At 33.4% G+C, this 24033-nt stretch overlaps 2 protein-coding genes across 3 annotated transcripts; both read right to left on the minus strand.

Annotated features, from left to right (window-relative positions):
* Positions 1 to 9104: 9104 nt before the first annotated feature.
* Positions 9105 to 14080, minus strand: LOC133302982 (uncharacterized). Its single transcript, XM_061502806.1, has 9 exons — positions 13931 to 14080; positions 13815 to 13842; positions 13393 to 13489; positions 10167 to 10457; positions 9954 to 10077; positions 9672 to 9854; positions 9511 to 9576; positions 9271 to 9413; positions 9105 to 9153 (listed from the first exon to the last, which is right to left on the minus strand). The coding sequence occupies exons 1-9, from the start codon at positions 14078 to 14080 to the stop codon at positions 9105 to 9107; spliced, it is 1131 nt and encodes a 376-aa protein (XP_061358790.1).
* A 7346-nt stretch (positions 14081 to 21426) lies between these two features.
* LOC133302992 (LOB domain-containing protein 25-like) lies at positions 21427 to 23115 on the minus strand. 2 transcript variants are annotated; one of them, XM_061502817.1, is made up of 3 exons: positions 23051 to 23115; positions 22836 to 22959; positions 21427 to 22103 (listed from the first exon to the last, which is right to left on the minus strand). In XM_061502817.1, exon 3 carries the CDS (start codon positions 22093 to 22095, stop codon positions 21604 to 21606), a length of 492 nt encoding a protein of 163 aa, XP_061358801.1. In that variant the 5' UTR covers positions 22096 to 22103; positions 22836 to 22959; positions 23051 to 23115; the 3' UTR covers positions 21427 to 21603. The 2 variants fall into 2 exon arrangements, with proteins under 2 accessions (XP_061358801.1, XP_061358802.1); XM_061502818.1 differs by having other exon boundaries at positions 22836 to 22932; positions 23051 to 23082.
* Positions 23116 to 24033: the final 918 nt, after the last annotated feature.

Below are 24033 nucleotides of genomic sequence, written 5' to 3' on the forward strand. Positions count from 1 at the left end.
CATAGCCAATATCAGTTCTGACACCAGTTCTCATTATTTTAACTTGAAACTTGTTTTACAGGTCCTATATATTATTCTAGTGACATATACACACTTTTCATAATTTTTCGGGATACTTCATCGGTACGCATTTATATCGAGTAGCAGAACCGGTATCTGCACTTTTCGTCAGAAAAGCAACTTTCAGCATTATAAAACACTTACCATAATTATTTAAGCTTTATAATAATTATTAGGGTCAATTATGGAATTATTTCCTAATTTCTCATAATTAATTAATTAACTTCCTTAATTAACGATGCAAGTTCTTACAATTTGGCTGGGAGATTGGATGAGATATCAGCGAAACAGCCAAGGCTTTGTTACTGTGTCAGTCCAAACAAAGCTTTTACTTCATCCTAAAGAAAGTGGACCTTGTGGTTATTAAAAAACTCTTCATTAGTTTTTAGTTGCATTAACTTAGTTTTTGAAGCATTTGAAAAGTTAACACAAAAAGAATTGGAAAAACAATTCATATTCGCTATTAGAAAAAAAAACTATAGTTACATGAAGAAAACTACATTTTACTGCAAAATATAACAACAACATTATTGTAAAAATTAAGAATTGTAAAAAATAAGAATTGATCATCTTCAAACCCAACATGACATAATTATTTTTTCCATTATTTTTTCGAAGCACAAATTAATCAATAGTTAGAGATTTCCACTGGTGTAGCAAGGTAAATATGACACGTACGTTGATACAAAGGAAAAACTTTGTAGCAATCTTAATTCATTGCTTATAACTTCCTTTGTCTGTTATTGCGAATTTAAAAATCTTATTAATATGTTTTTTTAATTATGTCCTGACATATAATTTTGAAAAGGTTTTTTTGACATACAAAATTAAGAAAGAAACACTCTAAATTTAAACTAGAAACTGGCAATGGAAAAAAGAAAAGCATTGTATGACCGCCAAATTTATTCTGATGCGTTTACATATGTTGTTTATTTTATACACATTGTAGCGACAAAGGCAATAGAATATCAGCGACAATACATATTTGCAATTAGAAAAATAAAAAACAATTACATAAAGAGAACAACGTTTTACTGCAAAATACAACAACATTATTGAAAAAAATAAGAATTGTAAAAAATAAAAATTGATCAACTTCACACCCAACTTGACATAATGAATTTTTCCATAATTATATCAAAGCAGCAATTAATCAAAATGTCAGAGATTTGCACTGGTTAAGAGTTAAACTCAAATATTATCAGAGATAAGATAATGGAAAACAAAGAAAAACCCTTGAAAAAAACAATAAAATTAAACGCCTCCCATCATGATTATAAAAAAAAAATTAATCTCAGCAAATGCAATACAATAATCACATTTAGCATAATCACAAACGCCTCCCATCTTATTAATATTTTTTTTAATTATGTCCTCACATATAATTTTGAAAAGGTTTTTTTGACATAACAAATTAAGAAAGAAACACTCTAAATTTGAAACTACAAATTGCCAATGGAAAAAAGAAAAGCATTGCCTGACCGCCAAATTTATTCTGATGCGTTTACATATGTTATTTATTTGATACACCATTGTAGCGACAAAGACAATGGAATATGAGCGACAATACATATTCGCAATTAGAAAAATAAAAAAATTACATGAAGAGAACAATGTTTGACTGCAAAATACAACAACATTATTGAAAAAAATAAGAATTGTAAAAAATAAGAATTGATCAACTTCACACCCAACATGACATAATGAATTTTTCCATAATTATTTCAAAGCAGCAATTAATCAAAATGTCAGAGATTTGCACTGGTTAAGAGTTAAACTCAAATATTATCAGAGATAAGACAATGGAATACAAAGAATACCATCTAAGCTCATTTTGATGGAAAAATACCATCTGTTCCCTCATCTGATGAGCAACTTCAGCATGAAAATCACTTGTTTTACATCTTTTTGACAAAAACACAGTGGAGGAACGGATGATGACGTAATCCCTTGGAAAACATATTAAAAGGGGAACAAATTGAGCGCATTTATTGCACCTGCTTCACTCATTTAATGCTTCTGATCACTTTGCAGGAAATGTGGAAACAAAATCTCCATAAAGCTAAGGCAGTGCATCAATTAAACATAAAGAAACGTGCACAGCAAGGAATAAAGAGTTCTCATTGGCTGGGAAGAAAGCAAGACATGGGGGACTGCAAGAAAATGGCTAATCTCAACAATAATTGTCCCATCTAGCAAGTTGCAACCTTCTAAACACTGTTGCCACCGCCCCGTTCCTTCAGTCAAGAAACCAACTCCAAGGAATTTTACAAGATTGCCACTCACTCTTCTGCCTATAAATAGGACGTCCCAAACACGAAGACATCATCGAATTTCTAAGGGATTGACTTCCTTAAGAAGAAGATCACTTAGTATTTAGTTTGTAGTTAATTTTGTATAGTTGTAACTATAGTTAAGTGACAACACTTCTCCCTTATTCTGTATCACTCACTTGAGACTCCTAACGAGCATCAACCATCTTCTCCACTTTACATTTTGTTGTAATCTTTCTTGTTTTATTTCAATATAAGTGTTTCTTCTTTCCTTTCCACTCGTTTTCTCTGAACTGAATCTCGGGTCTATAAGACTTCAGTTTAGAATAATTATGTTTAAAGTAACAGCAATGGGCTGAAGTATCTGTGGAACGGATAAGCTGCAAAGTTCTTAAAAAGTTATTTTCAAAACTCTTGTACTGAAGCTTTTTGTATTTCTCTGGCTAAGTAAGCTATATTCATTGTGTATTAATGAAAATTGAACACATACTGAGAAAGGAATTTCCTTAAGGAAGGGATTTCAGACAGCTTAGCCAGTGGGGGAAGGTAGTGTTTTGGCAACAACACTATTGGTTACCTTAGGAATAAGGGGCCACTTCGTCCATTTTAAGGTTCTGTACCAAGTACCTGTTGGAGTCAAGGGAGCCATAGGAATATGGAAACTTGTGAGTCATCCAGTCCATGAGCTAAGGAATCAGAGTTGGCAGTTAAAAAATTGGGACAAAGCCAAAAAGTGCGAAGTCTTGAGCAGAGAAAATAACTATTTAAGAATGGAGCAGTGAACCCGTTCCTTGTGTTAAAACTGTTTTAAAACCATTCACCTTGTTGTCTCTTGATTATAGTTATTACTGTTTTATTTTTACTTTATTCAATCTTGTATCTATCAATCTCCAATGACTATTGTCATACCTTCTCTCATCAAGAAGGATCAAATATATAACGACGCGAGAAGTTGTTTGCCATCAAACTGAACCTGCTGTTCTTGAGGAACGTTGTCAAGACAGTAGGGAATGTTTGACCAGACAGTTCAATCACTAACTTTTCTTCTCATTTTCATTCTTTATAAAATAGTTTAAGGCATTATTTAGAGTTCTATCCTCGTAGGAACGATAATCTGGGCATTAATATACCCATTATTACTTGATGCGTGCACTTGCGCACTTGGGGTTGAAAGTAAGGGAACAAATCTGTTTCCCCTTGCTAATTTGAAATAGAGGAACATCCTCCATCAGAATATATATTTTTCCACCTACAGCAAACCACCCAACACCTCCCATCGTGATTTTACAAAAAAATTTAATCTCAGCAAATGCAATACAATAATCACATTTAGCAGAATCACCATCATCAAACATGTATGTCTCAAAAGCTGACAGTTCCTTTGAAACCCCTTTAGAGGTGCATGACCGAGAACAACTCAAAGAAAAGTTTGGAAACGATCCCACATGCTTTAGATGAAACATTTCACACGCAGTCTGCAATTTTCCAAGTCAGTGGACGCCTTTAAAGAACGAAAAATATCAAATCCAACATTTCTCTGGTCATGATCTTTGCCATTAATCAAAAGGATGCAATAAACATATTTTGCTTCTATGTGACCGCTTAGCGCCGCATTTTTCAAATTTGCAATAGCAATATCCTCAATAAATAAACTGGAATTATTTCTGAAATAGTTCATCATCCCTCGTCGGTACAACATTTTGGGGTTGCGACTTTCCTCGCATCTCTTTAAGAATAACAATTGGCGTTCCCGGTTAAAAACTTTTTGTGGACACAGTTCAAACTCGAAGAATTCAAAACCACACACTTTGGTGGTCTGTGAAAATTCTGCATCATTATGACTTTCTACTTCAACAACATGCCAAAAGGGTTTATTATGACTAATCCATTCCAGTCCACAGATTGCAAACCTCTCTAAGGAAGAATTCTTATACACCAAATTATGCTCTGCAATTCGTAGAAAATCCTTGCAGCATAGTCTGACGTTGCTGATATCCTGAATCGAATGTGACGCCACTTTAGCAAAAATTCACAATAACAAATCAATTGGAAGATTTTTGACGTCAACTATTCTTTTGTTGGATTTGGCTGAATAACAAATGGTTTGCTCTTTAAGAACATGTATGCCAACATTTTTTATTTGTATTGTTTCAGAACTCGCATTGATGACACAAATTCCATTAAATTAGTTGGCACTGTTATTAAAGAGCTTACAATTACCAAAATTTACAAACTCTTCGTATTCAGTATCTTGTTATACGTGGCAGACACGGTATGCAAAATTATATTATTAGCTGTGCAATTTATTAGTGTTTTAAAGAACAAACGACCTTTCGTAAACCAATGTGTCACCATCATTAATAAGAATCTCATTCGACGTGAACGTAAAGAGTATTAATCATGGTCTTTAGTTTCCAATGCAATAATTAATACTGTTACACTACAATAATGATGAAGTGTTAGAAACTGAAACACTCTTCATCAGCATAGCCGGCATTTGCACATACTTCAACAATTGCATGCGAAAAACGAACAGGTCAACACCTCAAAAGTAACTGTATGTGAACGGGCAAGTATTGATACGACATTGATACAACAGAATCTTGGAACTACCATTTCGTATTTTTAACGATAAATAAAACAGAAGAAATTTGAACACCCAGAAAAACTCTAAACGTCAACAAAAGATAATACACTGACATATCATATGGAGAAGTAATGGAAAATATTACAAACAATAACATAAACAAAACCATGAACACAATAAACCATAAAAACATTACAGTATTAATCCACTTGACCACAAAGCCTGGACATTAATAAATTCTTGTAATTCATAATCGGCACTACAATACTGACATGTATCTCCTTCACCACAACCATCGCATACACTTTTCTGCTTGCAAATCGTAGAATTGCACCATGAAAAGGACTGATGTGGAACCACTCTTCTACGCACCCACATGTGCCGTAAAAAAGCCCTTACTTGCTTCTTGCACTGATCAACATTGATGGCCCTTTTCACAGAACAAAACATATCTAATCCAATGTCTCGTTGCTCTTGACTATCACCAACCATCAAAAGCATGGAATAGACGTACTTGGCATCGATGTGACCATTCTGTGCAGCAATTTTCAAATACGTTAAACCCAAATTTTCCCTTAAAGAACAACAATTTTGTTGGAAATATTTAATTGTAACACCCCGTATATATCCGGTAATGTTATCATAGTATCGTATTAAGCTGCGCTTAATTAAAAATGTGGAATATCTTTTTCTTTTCAACTATGAAGTCATTATCATTACCAACTTGCTTATTAATTAATTAATAAAACATCGCCTGTATGCAATTGCAATAAAATAGCTAACTGAAATACCTCATTAATTAAAATAACATAAGTATGTCTCTAGTCACGGAACTACAACACGTAGACCGGACCAACTATCAGTTTATACAACTCAACTCAAAAGTAATAACAACATAGTGGCATGGACAACTCCCATGCTCACCCAAATAAGGCAACGAAGCCCAACATAAGTCTCAACTCAACAACAACATAAAGATAAGGGCAGCAACATAAAGATAAGGGCGGAAAACAAAAACAGCATCCAATCCAGTCATGCCAGCATAATATGAATAGCACAAAACATCAACTAAGCTCTGGCCTCCTGCCACCAGAGACATCAGTCCCATACCACCTGAACCTGAAATAAGCATTCCTCAAACGTGGGGTGAGATCTCTAAACAAGAAATCTCAGTAAGGCAAGGGGTCCTCAAGGATCTTCCACCCCAAGCTCACTTACATATGCAATATAAGTTCAAAAGCATTTATCATCATCAGTTCTAAAATAGTGCAATGCAGCAGATAATCATGTCATGTGTGTCAATTCTATTCTACTGGCCAGAGAAATGCAGGATTTATATACGTCTAATACCCACACATAGTGCAAGACGCCACTTACATCCACCCCGGATCACCGTCTTGTATGACGCCATATACTCAGGCTTACCATCAAGATGGAACAACACATGCATATTAAAAGCCATTACACATAAAGCTCAACAACATTTCAAATGTTCAAAGCATGTAACACATCATGCATATAACCATACCCCCATGGGACATGGTGGAACCACAATATGGCTAAACCGAGGACACGAAAGCTTACCTTACAAGCTAACACCCAAAGCCAAGAGTCCACAGCTCAAGTCCAACACACAGCAGATCACAATCTGATATGGACCAATAATAAATCAATAAACATGCACTACAAGCATACATCATAAAGACAACGTCTTTCTTACATTTTACGTCTTAAGGCTTCCCACAAAGCCATAAGCCCTTAATCCATTGATTCTGACTTAGTTAAGTAATTAGAGAAGTTCAACTTCATCAATCTAGGGTCCATAAACCCCCAAACATCAGTTCTGGATGAACAGTACGCTACTGTTCCTCGCAAACCCAGAATATCCGGATATTCCTCGGGGGCATATCTGGATATCACATATCCGGATATTCTTCGGAGACATATCCGGATATCCAATATCCGGATATTTCCAGAGATATATCTGGATATTTCGCGACAGAATGCAGTTTGCATTTTCGCGAAGATATCCTTCCAAGGTTCCATTTTTAACACTTCCAGAAGCTTAAACATGCATCTTAAGGTCCATTTAGATTCATATGACAGTTGGTTACTTGTTTAATCCATTAAACATACCAAGACATCAACTTTAACCCATTAAACTCATGAACAAGGTTGGTACAACTTACCAAAAGCTTAAACTCAGCAAAAAGGGTGTCCTTGGAGCTCACTACCAACTCCAAAGGTTCTGACTTCAAGGGTGCACGAAAATACCACCCAAGCAAGGATCTTTCTTCACAAAGATTGCTCCTTGGAGCTCCAACAACCCAAGGAAGCACTCCCACACCAACCAACACAGAAACAGCCCCTCTCCCTCACATGCACAGCCCTCTCAAACTCAGAAAAGGCACCTAAAGCACTCACCCATGCTCACACTCAAGTGTTTAGTTGATCAAGAAGAGAAACAATGATCAAAGATGGTGTCTTTGGTGAGAAAATGAAGAAGAAAGCCTTAGGACCAAGTGGGGAAGGAGGCAGCAGCCCAAGGCACAAAAACTCACGTAGAGTGGCTGAAGAATCAGCCTAGGGTTTAGTTCCAAGCACTATATATAGGCGGTTAAGTCACTAACACACAATATTAACTTTAATTTCTACGCTAGCATTTTAATCCCAAACTCAGGATTCTTAACCTACTCAATTTTACACGAATTATCATATTTTTTTATAATTTTCGTAACACCTTTTCGGTACGCGCTTTTCATAGCTAGTACCAGTTTCTGGCACCAGTTCTTATTATTTTGACTTGAAACTCGTTTTACAAGTCTTACATATTATTATAGTAATTATCATGCACTTATTATAATTTTTCGGGATACTTTTTCGGTACACATTTATACCGACTAGCAGAACTGGTATCTGCACTTTTCTTCCGAAAAGCGACTTTCAGCATTCTTAATCACTTACTATAATTATTAGAGCCTCATAATAATTATTAGGGTCAATTATGAAATTATTTCCTAATTTCACATAATTAATTAATTAATTTCCTTAATTAACGGTGCGGGTTCTTACAATAATCATCCCTTCGCGGTACATAACTTCTACGTTTCCACTTTCCCTACAACGCTTCAAGAAGTTTAATTGGCGGTCTTTGTTATAGGCTTCCGTAGGCAACAATTCCAAATTGTATATAAATCCATTGTACTGATCTTCATGTTCATTGTCACATACATTGTCTACAGCATGACGAAATGGTTTGTGTTTGGAAATCGAGTCTAACGCTGAACATGCAAATTTCTCCAATGAACATTGTTTATACACAACATCATTTTCTACTAGATCCTTCAACTCCTTGCAAGTTGCCTTGACGTTGGAAAGGTCCTGTATAGAATGGGACGCTACCTTTCCCAAAATCTCCAATTGCAAGTCGGATTGAAAATTTGTCAGAGATTCATCTGCGTCTTTACCTATTTTTGCACGTTTTGGATATGACGCTTCAGCCATTGACAGAAGTTATAGCAAAGAATCAACGATTTTGAAGATTCCACAAAAGAACGATGATTAAGGAACACAACTGAAAAAGAAATAACCCAACTTTCGTATATTTATAACCTGACAAACCATCAATGGATTAACACATGCAACGTTTGGGAAACCCATTCATTGAATGAAACAACGTAGCCCACCCAAACAGTTTGTGTTGGTATATTTAATTTTCAATTTCAAATTTCCAACAGACTAATTCAAAATTTAAGGGAGCAGTAAAAGGAATTGCATACAAAACGTCACCATTAATAATATTAAAACATGTTAATTATAATTTGGTATAATTAGGAATTTCAAACGACATCCCAAACGAAAATTGTGCCAAACATTTAATTAAACGATGTCTGCAAAGAACTATTTGAAACTACAAAATAAATTTCGTAACACGTCCTGATTTTTTATTACCTCTAACACTGAAAAATGTATTACTAAAGTCACGGGAAGATTTTGCAAAATTAAGAAACGAAGTTGATAACAAAATATTCAAAACAATACGTAAACAAAAATGACAAAGGTGGACACACGATCAATGTTAAACACACGATAAAAGGTAATATAATAAGGAAAATGTTCATAGATCAATACAACAATTAAACAAAAACATAGTTCCAATGAGATAGTTAGCAAATGTTGAACAATTACAAATTTTCTGTCTGCTGTAAGGTGTCACCAGCTTCAGCATCAAAACTGTGCAAAAATAAACAACAGAGGACACAGAGTGAGAAAATCAAATTATAAAATTTGTAAGACCAACACCTCTACCAAAATACAGTTCAATGGTAAAATTAACAATAAAAACTTAACTCTTTCTCCAACTTAATCTTTTTAAGAGGACGGACAACTGAACAATTATTTTTGTCTTCAACAACATCACTATACTTTACAGAAGGTGTCGACAGAGAAATATCAGCATCACCAGTACTCTCACAGGTTTGGCTCTGAACATCCTGTCAACGAAACCATTTTATAAGTAATTAACAGACGTTGTGGAATAAAATTATACAGTAATCAAATTTAAAAATTATGTTAATAATTCTAACTCACCATTGCTTTTGCTGACCCTATCGATACAATATTGTCATCATAAGCACTGTCAAATACAGAATCATCCTGATTTTTTTTTTGTAAATGAAACAAAGTCAAAACGCATGAAAAGTCCAAAGACAATTAAAAAGTGAAGAAATGTTAAATAAAAAACAACATACATTTGGATCTGCTGTGGTCTTTAGAAATGATGTGATAATACTTTCAATGATGCAAACTTTGGCCACATGATATTTTGGCTCCCTGTAGGCGTTCAAATTGCTTATTTTCACATTCACTTTAAATAACATGGATCTATCTTTCACAACGTTCAACTCTTCCGGATAATGCTCCAAATCCGCACCCTACAAAAAGAGTATATTTTCATATATTTTTAACAAAACAAAATATCAAGCAGTAGAATACCCCACTGTTATAAAAATTAAAAGTTTTAAGAACCAAACCCGCTTGAAATGTTGCTCGCGTAATTCACCAGCACTCACTCCTAACAAAGCAAGACAATCTCTATCAAACAGTACAAAAGAAGCAGAATCGCTGTTATCAACAACTCTGACCTGAACACTGAACCTAAAAAGATTAAGTTGTAATTTACATCAGTAACACTGAACCTGCATGATTAACTTTAAAAAAATGACAGCAAACAAAACCCTCCTTACTTCGGATAATATTCATCCCAATGTTTCTGACAGTTCTTACAATACAATTTCTCAAAATCTTCACACACTGAATATGGACATTTCTTACAGAACTTGTACCACCAATTGTACTTACTTTCGATGGATTTAATACTTCCATAAGTAATGCATGTAGTAACATCACTGCAATTCTTAATATCAGTAATAAATTTCCTTTCTATATCTTTTAGAAAATCATTTTCAAAAGAATATGAGGATTGGCTGGACAACTGAGTCAACCTCTGACTACTTTCGATCGGATCACCCGAAAGCCTAAAATATAAACATATATCCAAAAATTAGTGCATACAGCAAAAGCAATGCCTCCTAAAAAATACTGCAGCATACCTTTTTTTGAAATCTACGATCTCAGGCACATTGGAATCAAAAATTATTTTCATCGTATACTTTGTATTAGCTATTCCATTTTTCCTACAAAATTTATAAAAACTATACGAAATAAATAAAAGAAGAAAGAAAACAGTAAAACAAAAAAAATCGAGAAATACTATAACACCTCGTGTTAACCCGGTTTGTTAACATGTCATCGTATTAAGCCACGCTTAATTAAAAATGCGGAATATTCTTTTTATTTTAAATTATGACATCATTATCCTTACCAAGTTGAATCACTTAATTCATTTCCAAAACATCGCCTATATGAATATTGCAAAAGACAACTAACTGAAATACCTCATTAATTAATATCATAAATATGTCTCTAGTCACGAAACTATAACACGTAGACCGGACAACCTGATAGTTTATACAACACAGATAAGCTTAAACAAGACGAAAATCAAAGTGGCATGGACAAACCTCATGCTCACCAAATAAGGCTCAAGCCCAACAACAGTCTCAACTCAATAATCATAAATGACAAAAAACATAAATAGCAAACAAGTCCACAACATGTCAGCATACAACATAATAACATGATAACAACATAATTTAACTCAGCTCCGGTCTCCTACCGCCCGAGGTCTCAACCCCCGAGTTACCTGAACCTGAAATAAGCGTCCCCAAACGTGGGGTGAGATCTCTAAACAAGAAATCTCAGTAAGACAAGGGGTCCTCAAGGATCTTCCACCCCAAGCTCACTTACATGTGCAATATAAGTTCTAAAGCAGTTTACACAATATGTATAAGTTCCAAAGTCGGTGTAATGCACAGATAACCATGTCATGTGCGTCAATATAATCTACTGGCCAGAGAAAAAGCAGGAATACGTCTATTACCCACACAATGTGCAAGGCGCTACTTGCATCCACCCTAGTCTCACCATTTTGTATGACGCTATATACTCAGGCTTACTGTCAAAGTGGAAAAACACATGCATATTATAAGGCCCTTACACTTAACAATTCAACAACATTTCAAATCATCAAGCATGAAAACACAGCATGCATATAAACCATTCCCCTATGGGGTATGGTGGAACCAACAATGGCTAAACCGAGGACACGAAAGCTTACCTTGTAACCTAGCTATCCAAACCAAGAGTCCATACAAGCTTAAAGCCCAAACACAACAGAATCACAATCTGTTTCGGATCAACAATATATCAAAATACACACTCAACAAACCTTTGACATAAAGACAACGCCTTTCCTTACGTTTCATGTCTTTAGGCTCTTCACAAAGCCATAAGCCCTTAATCCCTTGATTCTGACTTAGTTTAATTATTACAGAAGTCCATATAAGTCAATCATGGGTCCACAAACCCAAAATGACATTCTGTATGAACAGTACCGTCACTGTTCCAAAATTCCCAGAATATCCGGATACTTGTCGGGGACATATCCGGATATCCATATTCGGATATCACCAGACCCCATATCCGGATATCATATCCGGATATTTCACGACAGAATGCAGTTCTGCATTTTCGCGAAGATATCACTTAAAGGTTGGGTTTTTAACCCATTACAACGTCCAAGCATGCATTTTTAAAGGCTTTTATGTTCATGTTCAGGTTGAATACTTGTTTAACCCATTAAGCATGTCAAGACACCTCTTTTATCAATTAAAACTCATGACCAATGGCTGGTAACACTTACCCAAGCTTTAAAACAGAGAAAGGAGTGCTCTTGAAGCTCACCAACAACCTCCAAGGTTATGACTTTGAAGATGCACGAAAATGGCACACAACAATGGTTCCTTTCCTTCAAAGATAACTTCTTGAAGCTCAAAATGCTTTCACAAAGGCTCCACCCTCACAACTCAGCAACACAGCCCCTAAGTCTCACCAAGACAGACCTCAAACTCAGAAAGGTGAAGGCTTTCACCCTCCAAACACACACCTCTAAGTGTTTACAAGGTTTAAATAGAAGAATCCATGGTAAATGAGGTGACTTGGGAGAGTTTTCATGCAAGAAGGCCAAAGGAAGAAGGTGGTAGCTCACACTCAGCAAATTCTCACGTAGAGAATGTCAAGTTTCTGACCTAGAAACTTGTGCACACCTATATATAGTCTAATTAGTTTTAATCGCACAGTGTTAGCGCTAATTGCTACGCTTAGCATTTTAATCCCAAACTTAGGATTCTGAACCTACTCATTTTTCTAAGATTTATCATATTTTTATTTTATTTTTCGCAACACCTTTCCGGTACGCGCTGTCCATAGCCACTATCAGATTCTAGCACCAGTTCTCATTATTTTAACTTGAAACTCGTTTTACAAGTCCTACATATTATTCTAGGAATATTCATGCACTTATTATAATTTTCCGGGATACTTCATCGGTACACATTTATACTGAGTAGCAGAACCGGTATCTGCACTTTTCGTCCGAAAAGCGACTTTAAGCATTCTTAATCACTTTCTATATTTATTTAAGCCTTCTCATAATTATTAAGGTCAATTATGAAATTATTTCCTAATTTCACGCATTTAATTAATTATTTTCCTTAATTAACGGTACAGGTTCTTACAAATACAAGACTAAAAAAAAAAGAATACCCCTAAATCCCTTTACCCTTGCAAGCTGAAGTATTATAACATTTTGGGCACTCTGATTATTTGCTAAGAAAGTTTGGACCTCATCTACGTAGGACTCCCACAAAGTGCACTCAAGTTTCTGACCCCTATTATGTTAGTGGAACAAAAGATATATAAGAAATCATGCAAACTTTCAACGTTATTAAATTGAAAAACACGTAAGAAATTAAAAAAAAAAAACATCAGAAATATGCATAACATAAATACCTCAGATTGTCAAGCTCCACAACAACCATTCTTGTTATCCTACCAGAGATGACATGTTCACGGACTTCCCCAATTCCAGACAGCAAACCAATAATGTCTACAGAATAAGTAACATGGATTCAGCATGACGTCCTATATAAAAAAATCTTAAATGAAAACGAATAACACCATAGACCAAAACAATCACCTATTAAATACGGGGAGTCAGACGATTCTTTCTCAATAACGTCAAATTCAGCAAAATCAAAACCGTGCTCAGGAATAGTTGCATCAACAATGGATATCACATCAGTCCTCAAGTTGAAAGCCAAACGATATTCATGCCGTGTTGGCTTGAAATTACCACTATTCAACCCAACTCCAAATTTTTTTTATAAAATAAGCATCTCCCTCGCGAATTTTCTTTCGAACATGCAAAGAACCCTTCGCCGTAGCATGGATCCTTCTAACCTATAAAATGAAAACATGTACTATATCAATCAAAAAAATGACAATGCAGCTGCCGAAAAGAAAAAAGACGATAAAAAAACGACATTACTTGTTCATCTAACAAAACCATGTCAACATTGTCATCAAAATCTTTTGGATTAAGACTGGGAACCTTCCAACACCTAACCACGCGCAATTTAATCCTCCAGTCTTCTTTTGTAGGATTAAGATCCTTTATGAAATCGTACTTCGAATACATTATGTTGAACGATATAATAAGAGGAGGAGAAGAGAAACAGACCAAAGAAAATGAATACAATCAGAGAAGAAGAAGAGAAACAGACCAAAGAAGCTGAAAATAAAGTTTCTAGCTGTGATGCAGACTAAAAGGCAATTTGCAGCACAATATTTTGTTTTTATACATAACAATTACCTATGCAATCAATAAAGCTGCCTCCATTTAAATCATTGTATAAATTTTAAATTTTTCCCACCCATTTCAAATTTTAATTTTGAATTGAGAAGATCATTAATACAATTGTCTGCCGCCAAATATTTTATAATTTTAGAGACTCTTCCTCCTTTTTAGAATTTTTTATTTACGAAATAAAAAACATTTCCAAAAGAAGTAACTTTTCAAACTATCTCCAGTGTGAACACAAAGCTGAGAATTAAGGAGAAAGTGACATGTCATCAAAGTTTCCAAAGTTTGGTTCTCCTTTCTATATATTAAGAAGCCTTGACCTAGGCTTGTTAGCCTATTTAAGCCTATTAAACATTCAACAATTAAAAGAATATCTAAAATAATATTACTTTATTATTCAAAATTATTAAAATAATAATTTTGTTTATTTTATTTAAAATAAATAATATGATATAGGCCGGTCTGTAGGCTTATAGGCCCGACATGTACAAAAAAAAATCTATGGCCTGATTTCTAAATAGATTTTTTTAAAAGCCTAGGCATGTTCTATTTATTATTTATAATGAGTCAGGTCTGACATAATATAGACTAGATCGTAAGCTCCTGTAAACCAGCCTAATTCATTTACATCTCTACCCACCACCCTTTGGCTGTATGCTATTTCATTGTGCATATTGATCTACGGCTGCCAATTATTGTCTTCTCCGTAGACACGTCAGCCCAAGATCCAACATCAATTTTTTGATCCGCCAGGATAAAAAAAGAAAAAGAAAACACTAATAATTAATTTTAAAAAGTGAAGGGAACAATCATTTCTTCAGCCTCCCTCTCGTTCCACCACTAATTCTGAGAGACAATGCGTCAAACGCGAGGGAATCTTGTGTCACGGCATGGATAAAGAATTGACGTAAGAAGGAAATAGAAGGTTGGCAACAATCATCTGCTAAGTACAAGAATCAACGTGCTCAAGGGTGTCACAAATGCTTTTGGTTTTCATGTTTGAAATAACCCTCCCATTGAACTCGGGGATTTGTTTTCTAAGGACAGTGGATGAACTCTCTAGTTTTCTGGGCTTTGACCCTCCATATATATCAAAAATAAAAAATAAAAAATGATGAGCTAATCATGCATGTCTAAAGAATAAGGAAAAATGCTGATCTAGTCCGTGTGCAATTAGCATTTTTAATGAGAATATTCTTATATATTTTGGGAATTTCTTCCTCTGGAATACATTATTAAATTCACGTGCTTTCAAAATTTGTATATAGAGTAAATAGTCTTTTTAGTCCTCAGCAAATTTCATGATGTCCATTTTAGTCCCTAACAAATAAAAAAACTCATCAAAGTCTCTCACAAATTCAAAAAAGACCTATATTAGTCCTCAAAAAGACTAAAATAGATCCATTTTGAATTTTTTAGGGATCACGATGAGACTTTTTATTTGCTAGGGACTAAAACTGGCATCGTAAAATTTGCTTGAGAGCTAAAAAGGATATTTACTCTTGTATTATTCCTTATGCACATCTAATGGTAGTTTTTTTTTTTTTTTTCCTGGAAGTAGAATTTTGTTTTTTAAAAGAAAAAAAAGTATAATGAATTTCTCATTGAATTAAATGAATGGCCCAGGAATCAACACCTTTTTTTCCTCACCTGGTATGTGTCTGAGTTCACTGGGCCTTAATTTTGGGTATGTCTTTTGTCTCATCAATCAATCAAACTAAAGAGACCGAGTCATGGTGATATAACTTTTGGGGTAGAAGCGATCTTGGACGGTTAGTGGTGGCCCATTAATTTTGAAAGCGAATGGACATGATTCCGCACACTTTGTCTCTCAATAAAATAAATTCAGTACAGATAGTTTATTTATTAAATTCTTTATGGGTAGGTTATATTTATAAATTTTTTTGTTTACAAACTCTTATAAATTATACTATCTTCTCCCGGGAGAACACTAGGTTTCACTATGTTCTCCCAAGAGAAGATAGTGTAATTTGTAAAAATTTGTCAAAAAAATTTATAAACGGATCCTTTCTCATTCTTTAAATGAACTATAATATTTTTTAGAACATTTTTGTTGAAAGTCATGTAAACTTTCAATTAAAATAATTTATAAAAATTATTTTTTTCTTATATTCAACCTTGAATCATATTTTAGAAAATATATATTAAAATAGCTATTATGGACCGGTATAAGAGGCCCATGGAATGACAAGTCCAATAAGGGGCAATACAAGATTCAAATCAAGGATAATTACGGATATAATCCATCAAGGATACTAATCCTAATACGACAGCGTAGCATACAAGCTAGGGCCCTCACCAGAGTACTAAAGGCCCACATCATGTTACTCACATGTAACCTGTATAAATAAAGATAAACCCTAAAGGTACGTTATGCTCTCTCTCTTACTGTTATGCTGTCACTGTGCGCACACACACCCCCATTGGCAAAAGCCGTTATTAGTTCGTTGTGCACAGTGATCTGCTTGACTCATGTGTATCTCTTCTATAGATACCTTGAAGAGGATACTAGATCCAAAATTAACATACTAGTTCATTGAGCGGGATTTATCTGTCTGTAAGACAGAACAATAGCAATGAAGTATTGAATAGAGCTTTTATTGTATTTATTTTAAATAATCTATAAATGCACTATTTTACCAAATAAATGATGGGTTTTGTAAGAGTTATGTTGTAGGAAAAATGATTGTGTAATGGTATAGAAATTCGTTTTACGTGCCGTAGTTTTTTTTTCTTCAAAAAGTGTGAGCCACACAAAATGCTATGCGTAGAAAACTTTATTGTATCATGTTAAATAACAAATGCAACCCCATAAATAATTCTTTTATGTAAATATTGACCAGTACGCGCGGTGGTTTTGCATGACAAAGGGAAACATTTTGTATTTTTTCCATGTAATAATGTTGCCTATTTTCTAGCTCTATAGCCCTCCCTTTCTTTACCCCACCCCCATTATCTCTCCCTGTGTGTAGTTTAATACTTTACACGTATGGATAGTGAAAAGAAAAACTCCGATTCCCCCGTCTCCGGCCAGTATCAATTGCCAAGTCACATGCAATTGCACGTGTATAGAAATAGAACCCTACCCGATTAGATTTTAGGATTTGATTTTTTCAAAGGGTAGTGGATTTGATTATTGAGAGTCACAATTTATGGAGAGGGTAGAAAATCTCAAACTCAAAATTGGATTAATTAGATTCATTACAACTTCGAACAGCTGTTGGTATCTAAAAAAAAGTAGAACCAAAACATGATGCTATCAAATATCAATATGAAAGAACTCTCTGATTCATAGAGAGGTCATTTGAGGGAATTTAATTATTTATAGATAAATTAATGATGATAAGAGATGAAGAAAGATTTAAAATATGGGAGTAACAAAAAGAACCATTAATTTGTTTGTGCATGATTAACATTGTCTTATATAACATGATCATGTTAAATAATACATGAGAGTATCCATTATTTTCCATTTACCTCTTACTTTTATTGTCTGTGATTGAAAAATAAAATTTTTGTAATAAAATTATTTTAAGTAGCAACATTTTTTCAATTGTTATTTATTTGAATTAAAGTGTTATTCTGTTCAATTAAAGTGTCATTTTTTATTTTGAGGGATAAGAAAGGAAGATAAATAATTTGGGGTCTGTTTGACTGTGTTCTATATTTTTTTTTCTTAAAACTGTTTTATAGAATAGTCAATGAAACAAATATTTTCTGTGATTTTTTGTTTTAAATTTTAAAAGTTAAAACATAAAACAAAAACAACTGATACATGTTCACTAAATTTAATTAACTGATACATGTTCTCTAAATTTAATTTTAAAAATTAAAAAAAAATTATAATTTTTAGAACCATTTTTATGAAACAGGTCTTATCAAACGGTTATTATTATCATTATTATTTTTGCAAATCAAAAATCCATTTTTCAAAACATAATTCAAACATGCCTTAATTTCCGAATTCAAACCAACAGCAAATGCTTAAGAAACAGCTTGGATGAAATTGTTGTTAAAATATTTCTGTGGAAGAAAAAGAATAAAAAGATCATATTGATGTGAAAGAATACCCAAAGGAAATAAATCAGACAGGTGCACAAAATCATCATAGTTCTATGCCCAAGGAAATAAACGAGACAAGTTCACGAAGTCATCATAGTTCTTGTGGGTTGAAGAGAAACAATTATCATCATCTATCTATCAAAGATGAATTCTCAGGCATGCATAAAGCTTATCTTTCTCTTCTTTGCTCCCTAATTTAAATCAATGCATTTTGGAGATATGTGCAAAACTAAAAGGTTTGAGTATGCATTTTTTCGCTTTCTCTTTAATTGACAATAAAAGTTTTTATGTCATACTTTTTTCAAGAAAAAATAAAGATGACATTATTATGTGTAAAACACTCCTAGCTAGCAAGAAACATAATGAAATATTTTTTATCCTAAGAGTTTTTCCTATTAGTAAATGTGATATAAGATTTAACTGCTTGACCTAATTAATAGTATATAGGTGAACATGCGTGCTTATGCTATTATTACAAGTTCAACACTTTTTTTTTTTTTTTTGTGAACCAAGTTCAACACTTAATTTTACCTAACTTCATATAATGCTCTAATGATTTCTCATTTAAATTCTTTCTTTTCATAACTGATGATCTACTTTTACTAAAATCATAGAGGATTATATGTACGAATATATTAATCCTAACCACTAAAGGTTGCTTTTACTCATTCAAACAAATTGACGACAACCAAAAATATATATTATTAGCATAACAATATAAAAGCCATTATAGCAACTTAACTAAAATAGAAAAAAAACCACCAAAAAATCCTAACTTAGTTATTCTACTTGAACTCGAGTGGGGTTATGCGTATAATTTTGATTTAAGCATGTTAGAGAAATATAAAATCATTATTATAGTCTCACCCAATAATTTAAACTTTTGGGTTGAATTGGTTATTTACATGGTATTAGAGCCTCATGTTATGAGTTTGATCCTCACCGCCCAATTAATAATTAATTCATCTATGTATTGTCCACCCTTCAAGCCTAATGGCCTCTCGTGTGAGGGAGCGTGTTAGAATTATATAAAATTATTATTATAGCCTCACCTAATATAGTTTAAGATTTTGAGTTGAATTGGTTCTTTACAAAGTATAACTGCAACAATTGTACACCGAACATTATTCACACTTGTGTGACAGAGCTTCTTTTAGATCCTCTCTTTTTAAGCTAAAGCTAAAAAAAGAGCTTAAAAAAAAGTAAAAATTATTTAGTAATTACACAAAGATTTTAAATTAAAAGGTCAAATTTCATTTCAAGAAAATCTAATAAGAGCTTAAAAAAAGCCTCCTCCTATGAACTTTTGGCTTTTTCTTCATTATAAAAAAAATACTCTTTTTATTATAAGATCTTTTGTAAAAACCTGTTTAACTTAATTTCTACTTATATAAAAACTAAAAATAAATAAATATCCAAACAGGCACATAGTTTAGGTAGCAGATGCAAAAAAGAGCTTATTGTGTCATCAAGAGTACTGAGCAATAACTAAAAAAAACCCACATGGCTTAGCGTGAGAGATGGGCGAGAAAAAAATGCCCCGTTATATCCGCACCATGCACCTTACTTGTCTAAAAAGGTTCAATGTACCTTTATCACATGCTAGTGAACAGAACAATCTCTTCCGTGTTCCTCTATCTCTAGGCATGTGTACCAGTACCACTTATAGTTGATAGTTGATAACGATAATGATAATGTTGTAATGAAGAGAGGACATGGGAATGCAATCGCGGAAACATCACAAATAATATATTCTTTTTTGATAATTTTGAAAAGTAAATATGCAATGCAAGTCAACAAATTAACAGTTCCAGTCTTCCTTTGACCCGCACATGTACAGTACGTAGAAGAAAGTAGCAGTAAAGGATGTTGGAGAATTTTATAAAGGAAAGCGCTGAAAAAATGCCATGGTGCCATACTGTCTTTCATTTGTTCATATTAAGACTCTTAGACACCCAGTTAAGAGGTTACTCCCTAGCAGTAAAGGATGTTGGAGAATTTTGAACAGCTTCCCTATAGTGAGAATCATAGACCTCATAGTAGAATATATCTTACTCTCCTATATAACTCACTAGCTATCATATACCGAGGTGTGCTACCTCACTCACAATAACGAGATAACGGCCAAAACAATTATAACTCTTGTTATCTTTCATCATTAAAGAATATTTCTCATTTATATATACCCCACTTCACCCCTTGAAGAGATATTGCATTTATTACTCTACTAAAATATAGAGCCACTCTGAACTCATACATTAAGTTTTGGTCCATACCACTACCTCCGAGAGCACCTCCATATTGGTATACTTGAATAACTACATCCATCAAGGGATACAAATCTAGTTCACATATTGGTATATATATATAGTTGAAGATACCACAACATGTTTGTGGAGCAAGATTTCTTGTGAAGTACATTTTTAGATCACCACCTTCTTAGTTCTTATTCACTAAGAAATTGTAATATCTAATTCAGTACATGGAAAAGGGAGTTCATGCTTGAAAAGGTAGGTTCCAACTAGTACTTTTTTTGTTATTAATTGAAAATATGAATAATTTTCCTTTTTGTTTGAAAATAGACCAATAAGATTCTGTTTAGCTAACAAATTCTCACAATTTAATATGGCAGTCGGTTTGGACTGCGTTACGTGGGGCCATTCGGATATATTATTTTGGTTTCTCAAAGGTTAAGAGAAATTATTGTGGGAGTATAGTGGCCTCAAAACTGAGTATACGTTTGAAAGTATAGTAAACCATTTTTATCGTGTATTTTTTTTGTCTCGGGACTTATCTTGTTACTATTTAATATGTTAACTTGAACATATAAATTTTATAATATTTGTATAGAGATTGATTCAATGTAAAAATAATTTATTGTGTGTTTGTGTCGACATGTGCAATGTCAATTATTTATATTGAAAAATAAGTGTAAGATTATTATTATGTTTAAGAAAAACAAGAGCCTATAGTAGTCGACTTTCGCTTTCTTTGATACAACATGAGTTTTAAAACGGTTCGAGTTTTTCATCTCTCAGTTTGCCAAGAGAAGTTCAGTTACATTAACTATGAGAGACATTTTATGAAGTATTAAAGCAACTCTGACTATATAACATACAAATATTATATTCATATACCTTGAGTATCACATATAAATATTTATGTATACATGCTCACCCCTTAATCCAATTAAATACTATACAATAAGAAACCCTAAAGGGATGTGTTGTAAATTAATAGAACTTTCATAATAGATGGACCAAGAAGGTTGACAATCACATATTGTTGTCACCTCCTCTTTGATAACCATCCCCAGAAGGATCATTGTTCCAAGGAGAAGGATAATAAAAACCAGGAGATTGACCAAGAGAGGAACCACCTCCTTCTCCCATCCTTCTACCATCTTGATTTGGTATTTCATTGCAAGTATAGCGAATCAAATCAGCATTTGTGGCATCAAGTTCCTTTTGGAGCCTAATCACTTGCCTTTGGAGCACTGAAATGGCCCCAACACAACCATAAACTGGATCTTTTATCCGTGCCTCGGCTTCATAGGCTAAAGAGTTCACTGCATCCTCTCTTTGATGGGGTTGGACTTCATTGAGAAGTTTACTCACGTTGCTTGCACCAAATATCTTGTGAACATTGGCAAACTTTTGTGGTTCTTCTGGTGGAAAATATGGGGCAAAAATGCAATCTGGCATACATTTCCTTCTCAAAAACTTGCAGGCAGCACAGGGAGAATTAGAGTAGCTAGAAGAGGCCATTATCTTCACTGCAACCAAGAATCAAACACAGTAAACCATTTAATTACAAACTCTAAAACTTTGGAACTTATATAATTTATCATATTTTGAATCTTGTGAAAAGACTTTATCCTATAAATATATATATATCCATATCCACCTCATAAATATAATATCAAACTGGGAAAATACATATAATTAATACCTCAAACTATAAAGAAAAATCATCAACAACCTTGTACATCCATTTCATGAAAATTATTTAAAACTAATGTTGGCTTATTAAATTGCATATATATATAGTGGTCCTCCAATCTGAATTTAATCTCTAGCTAGATTTACATGAACATGTATAAAACTAGGGTTAGGGAGACTTTACTTGCTTAAAACACTTCCCTTCTACTTTCTTTGTTGGTAACAACATTTTCCGCTACTGTTCAAACTTCTTTTACTTTATATAGAATCAGAGTGCCACTATTTGAATATTCAATTAAAGAAGGGAAAAAAGAAAAGCCACTATGCACATATTTTCTAACTACTACCCAGAACTCTTTCTCAATTTTCCGCTGTAGGACAAGGAAGGAGATTAATTTAAATAAATATAATAAATATTCAATATGTGAAATGACATTTTATTGTGCTATAAATATATGTTTGATTTCTTCATATCAAACTCTGAAGTTCTTCCCTAAATCTCTCTTTCTGTCTCTCTTCATCTCCTCCTGTACCGACCCTAGGTATAAAAGAAAAGGTACACCTACCAGGGATCTTTTCAGTTTAGTGGACAGAACATGTGGAAGTTTCTCAATTTTCAACTCTTTTACTTGGACGATACATCATTCACCCAGAATTTCATTCCTTCCAAAAATTTCCAAAAACAAAAACCTGAATCAAACCATAGAACATAAATTTATCAAGCAAACACCAATCCAAAACAAGAAAATATATAAATATATAATTGGAATAAAGACTATACCTTGTAAAGTTAGGTTTAATTGAACAAACGATGTACTATAGATGGATTACCTTTTTTTCTTTTCTCTATTGTAGAAGGCTCTTTAATTTCAAGATCTATTCTTTAATAATGGCAGTGATAAGGAAGTCTACGACCACCCGGAGAGAAGTCTTCGGAATTTACTATTGGATGTGAGAGCTCAGGGAGAAAAACCCTAGTTAGTTGCAGGACAAGATGAGAAAAACCCGCAAATATAATGACAGGAGATACGTAACACTAGAGTTTAGGCAGGAAAAGAGCATTTTCACAGTGAGAGAATGGAAAAGAAAGCAAAAGACAAAGTGCAATTAATAAATGGGCTACAAGGTGAAAAAGAATGACTATGACACAACCTTTATAATAATATCGAACACTGTACAAGGCATGTACAGCCAAAGTTAACTGTAATAATCTGTCCCACTTACTAGTCTAATATATTCTTTGATATCCTGTAGCTACGTAATAAATAAATTTTTAGTGCAACACTCAGTTGTTCAACCGTGATATTATAATTATGTATTTTAAAAAATATATAGTTATAATATTAAAGTTATTTTTTTTTCTTCTGAAATTTGTTGGCCGATACAAAAAGAGAAAAAATAATTTTAATATTATAACTATATATTCTCCGATATAAATTGCACAAAAAATTTGTTTTTATATCTATCATCTTTGTGGTAGTTGAATGCAAAACAGGTTTTACCTCACATTTTCCAACGGTTTATGTATTGAACCATTAATTTAAGGAGTTCTTTGTAAATATTTATTTGGGGTATGATTATTTTATATTAGTATGTAAAATATTTATATTCTCAATCTTAGCAGTTGGTTTTATTTATATATACAGGCTCTTTTATATTAAATATATGATTATTAGATATAAATAATTCAATTATTAAAATTGAGTGTAAGGCTTTTATTATTATAACCATATAAATTGATCTACCCAATTTATAAATAAGATG

This window comes from Gastrolobium bilobum, unplaced genomic scaffold (assembly GCF_033153095.1).
Source record: "Gastrolobium bilobum isolate Gb01-03AN ecotype WA unplaced genomic scaffold, APGP_CSIRO_Gbil_v1 utg38958, whole genome shotgun sequence".
NCBI lineage: Eukaryota > Viridiplantae > Streptophyta > Magnoliopsida > Fabales > Fabaceae > Gastrolobium > Gastrolobium bilobum.

Coding starts and splice junctions, on each gene's coding strand:
- LOC133302982 (XM_061502806.1), bottom strand. CDS start 14,080: ATGTATTCGAAGTACGATTTCATAAAGGATCTTAATCCTACAAAAGAA. Junction 13,843..13,930: donor TGGTTTTGTTAGATGAACAA/GTAATGTCGTTT, acceptor TTCATTTTATAG/GTTAGAAGGATCCATGCTAC. Junction 9,855..9,953: donor GCGAGCAACATTTCAAGCGG/GTTTGGTTCTTA, acceptor CTCTTTTTGTAG/GGTGCGGATTTGGAGCATTA.
- LOC133302992 (XM_061502817.1), bottom strand. CDS start 22,095: ATGGCCTCTTCTAGCTACTCTAATTCTCCCTGTGCTGCCTGCAAGTTT.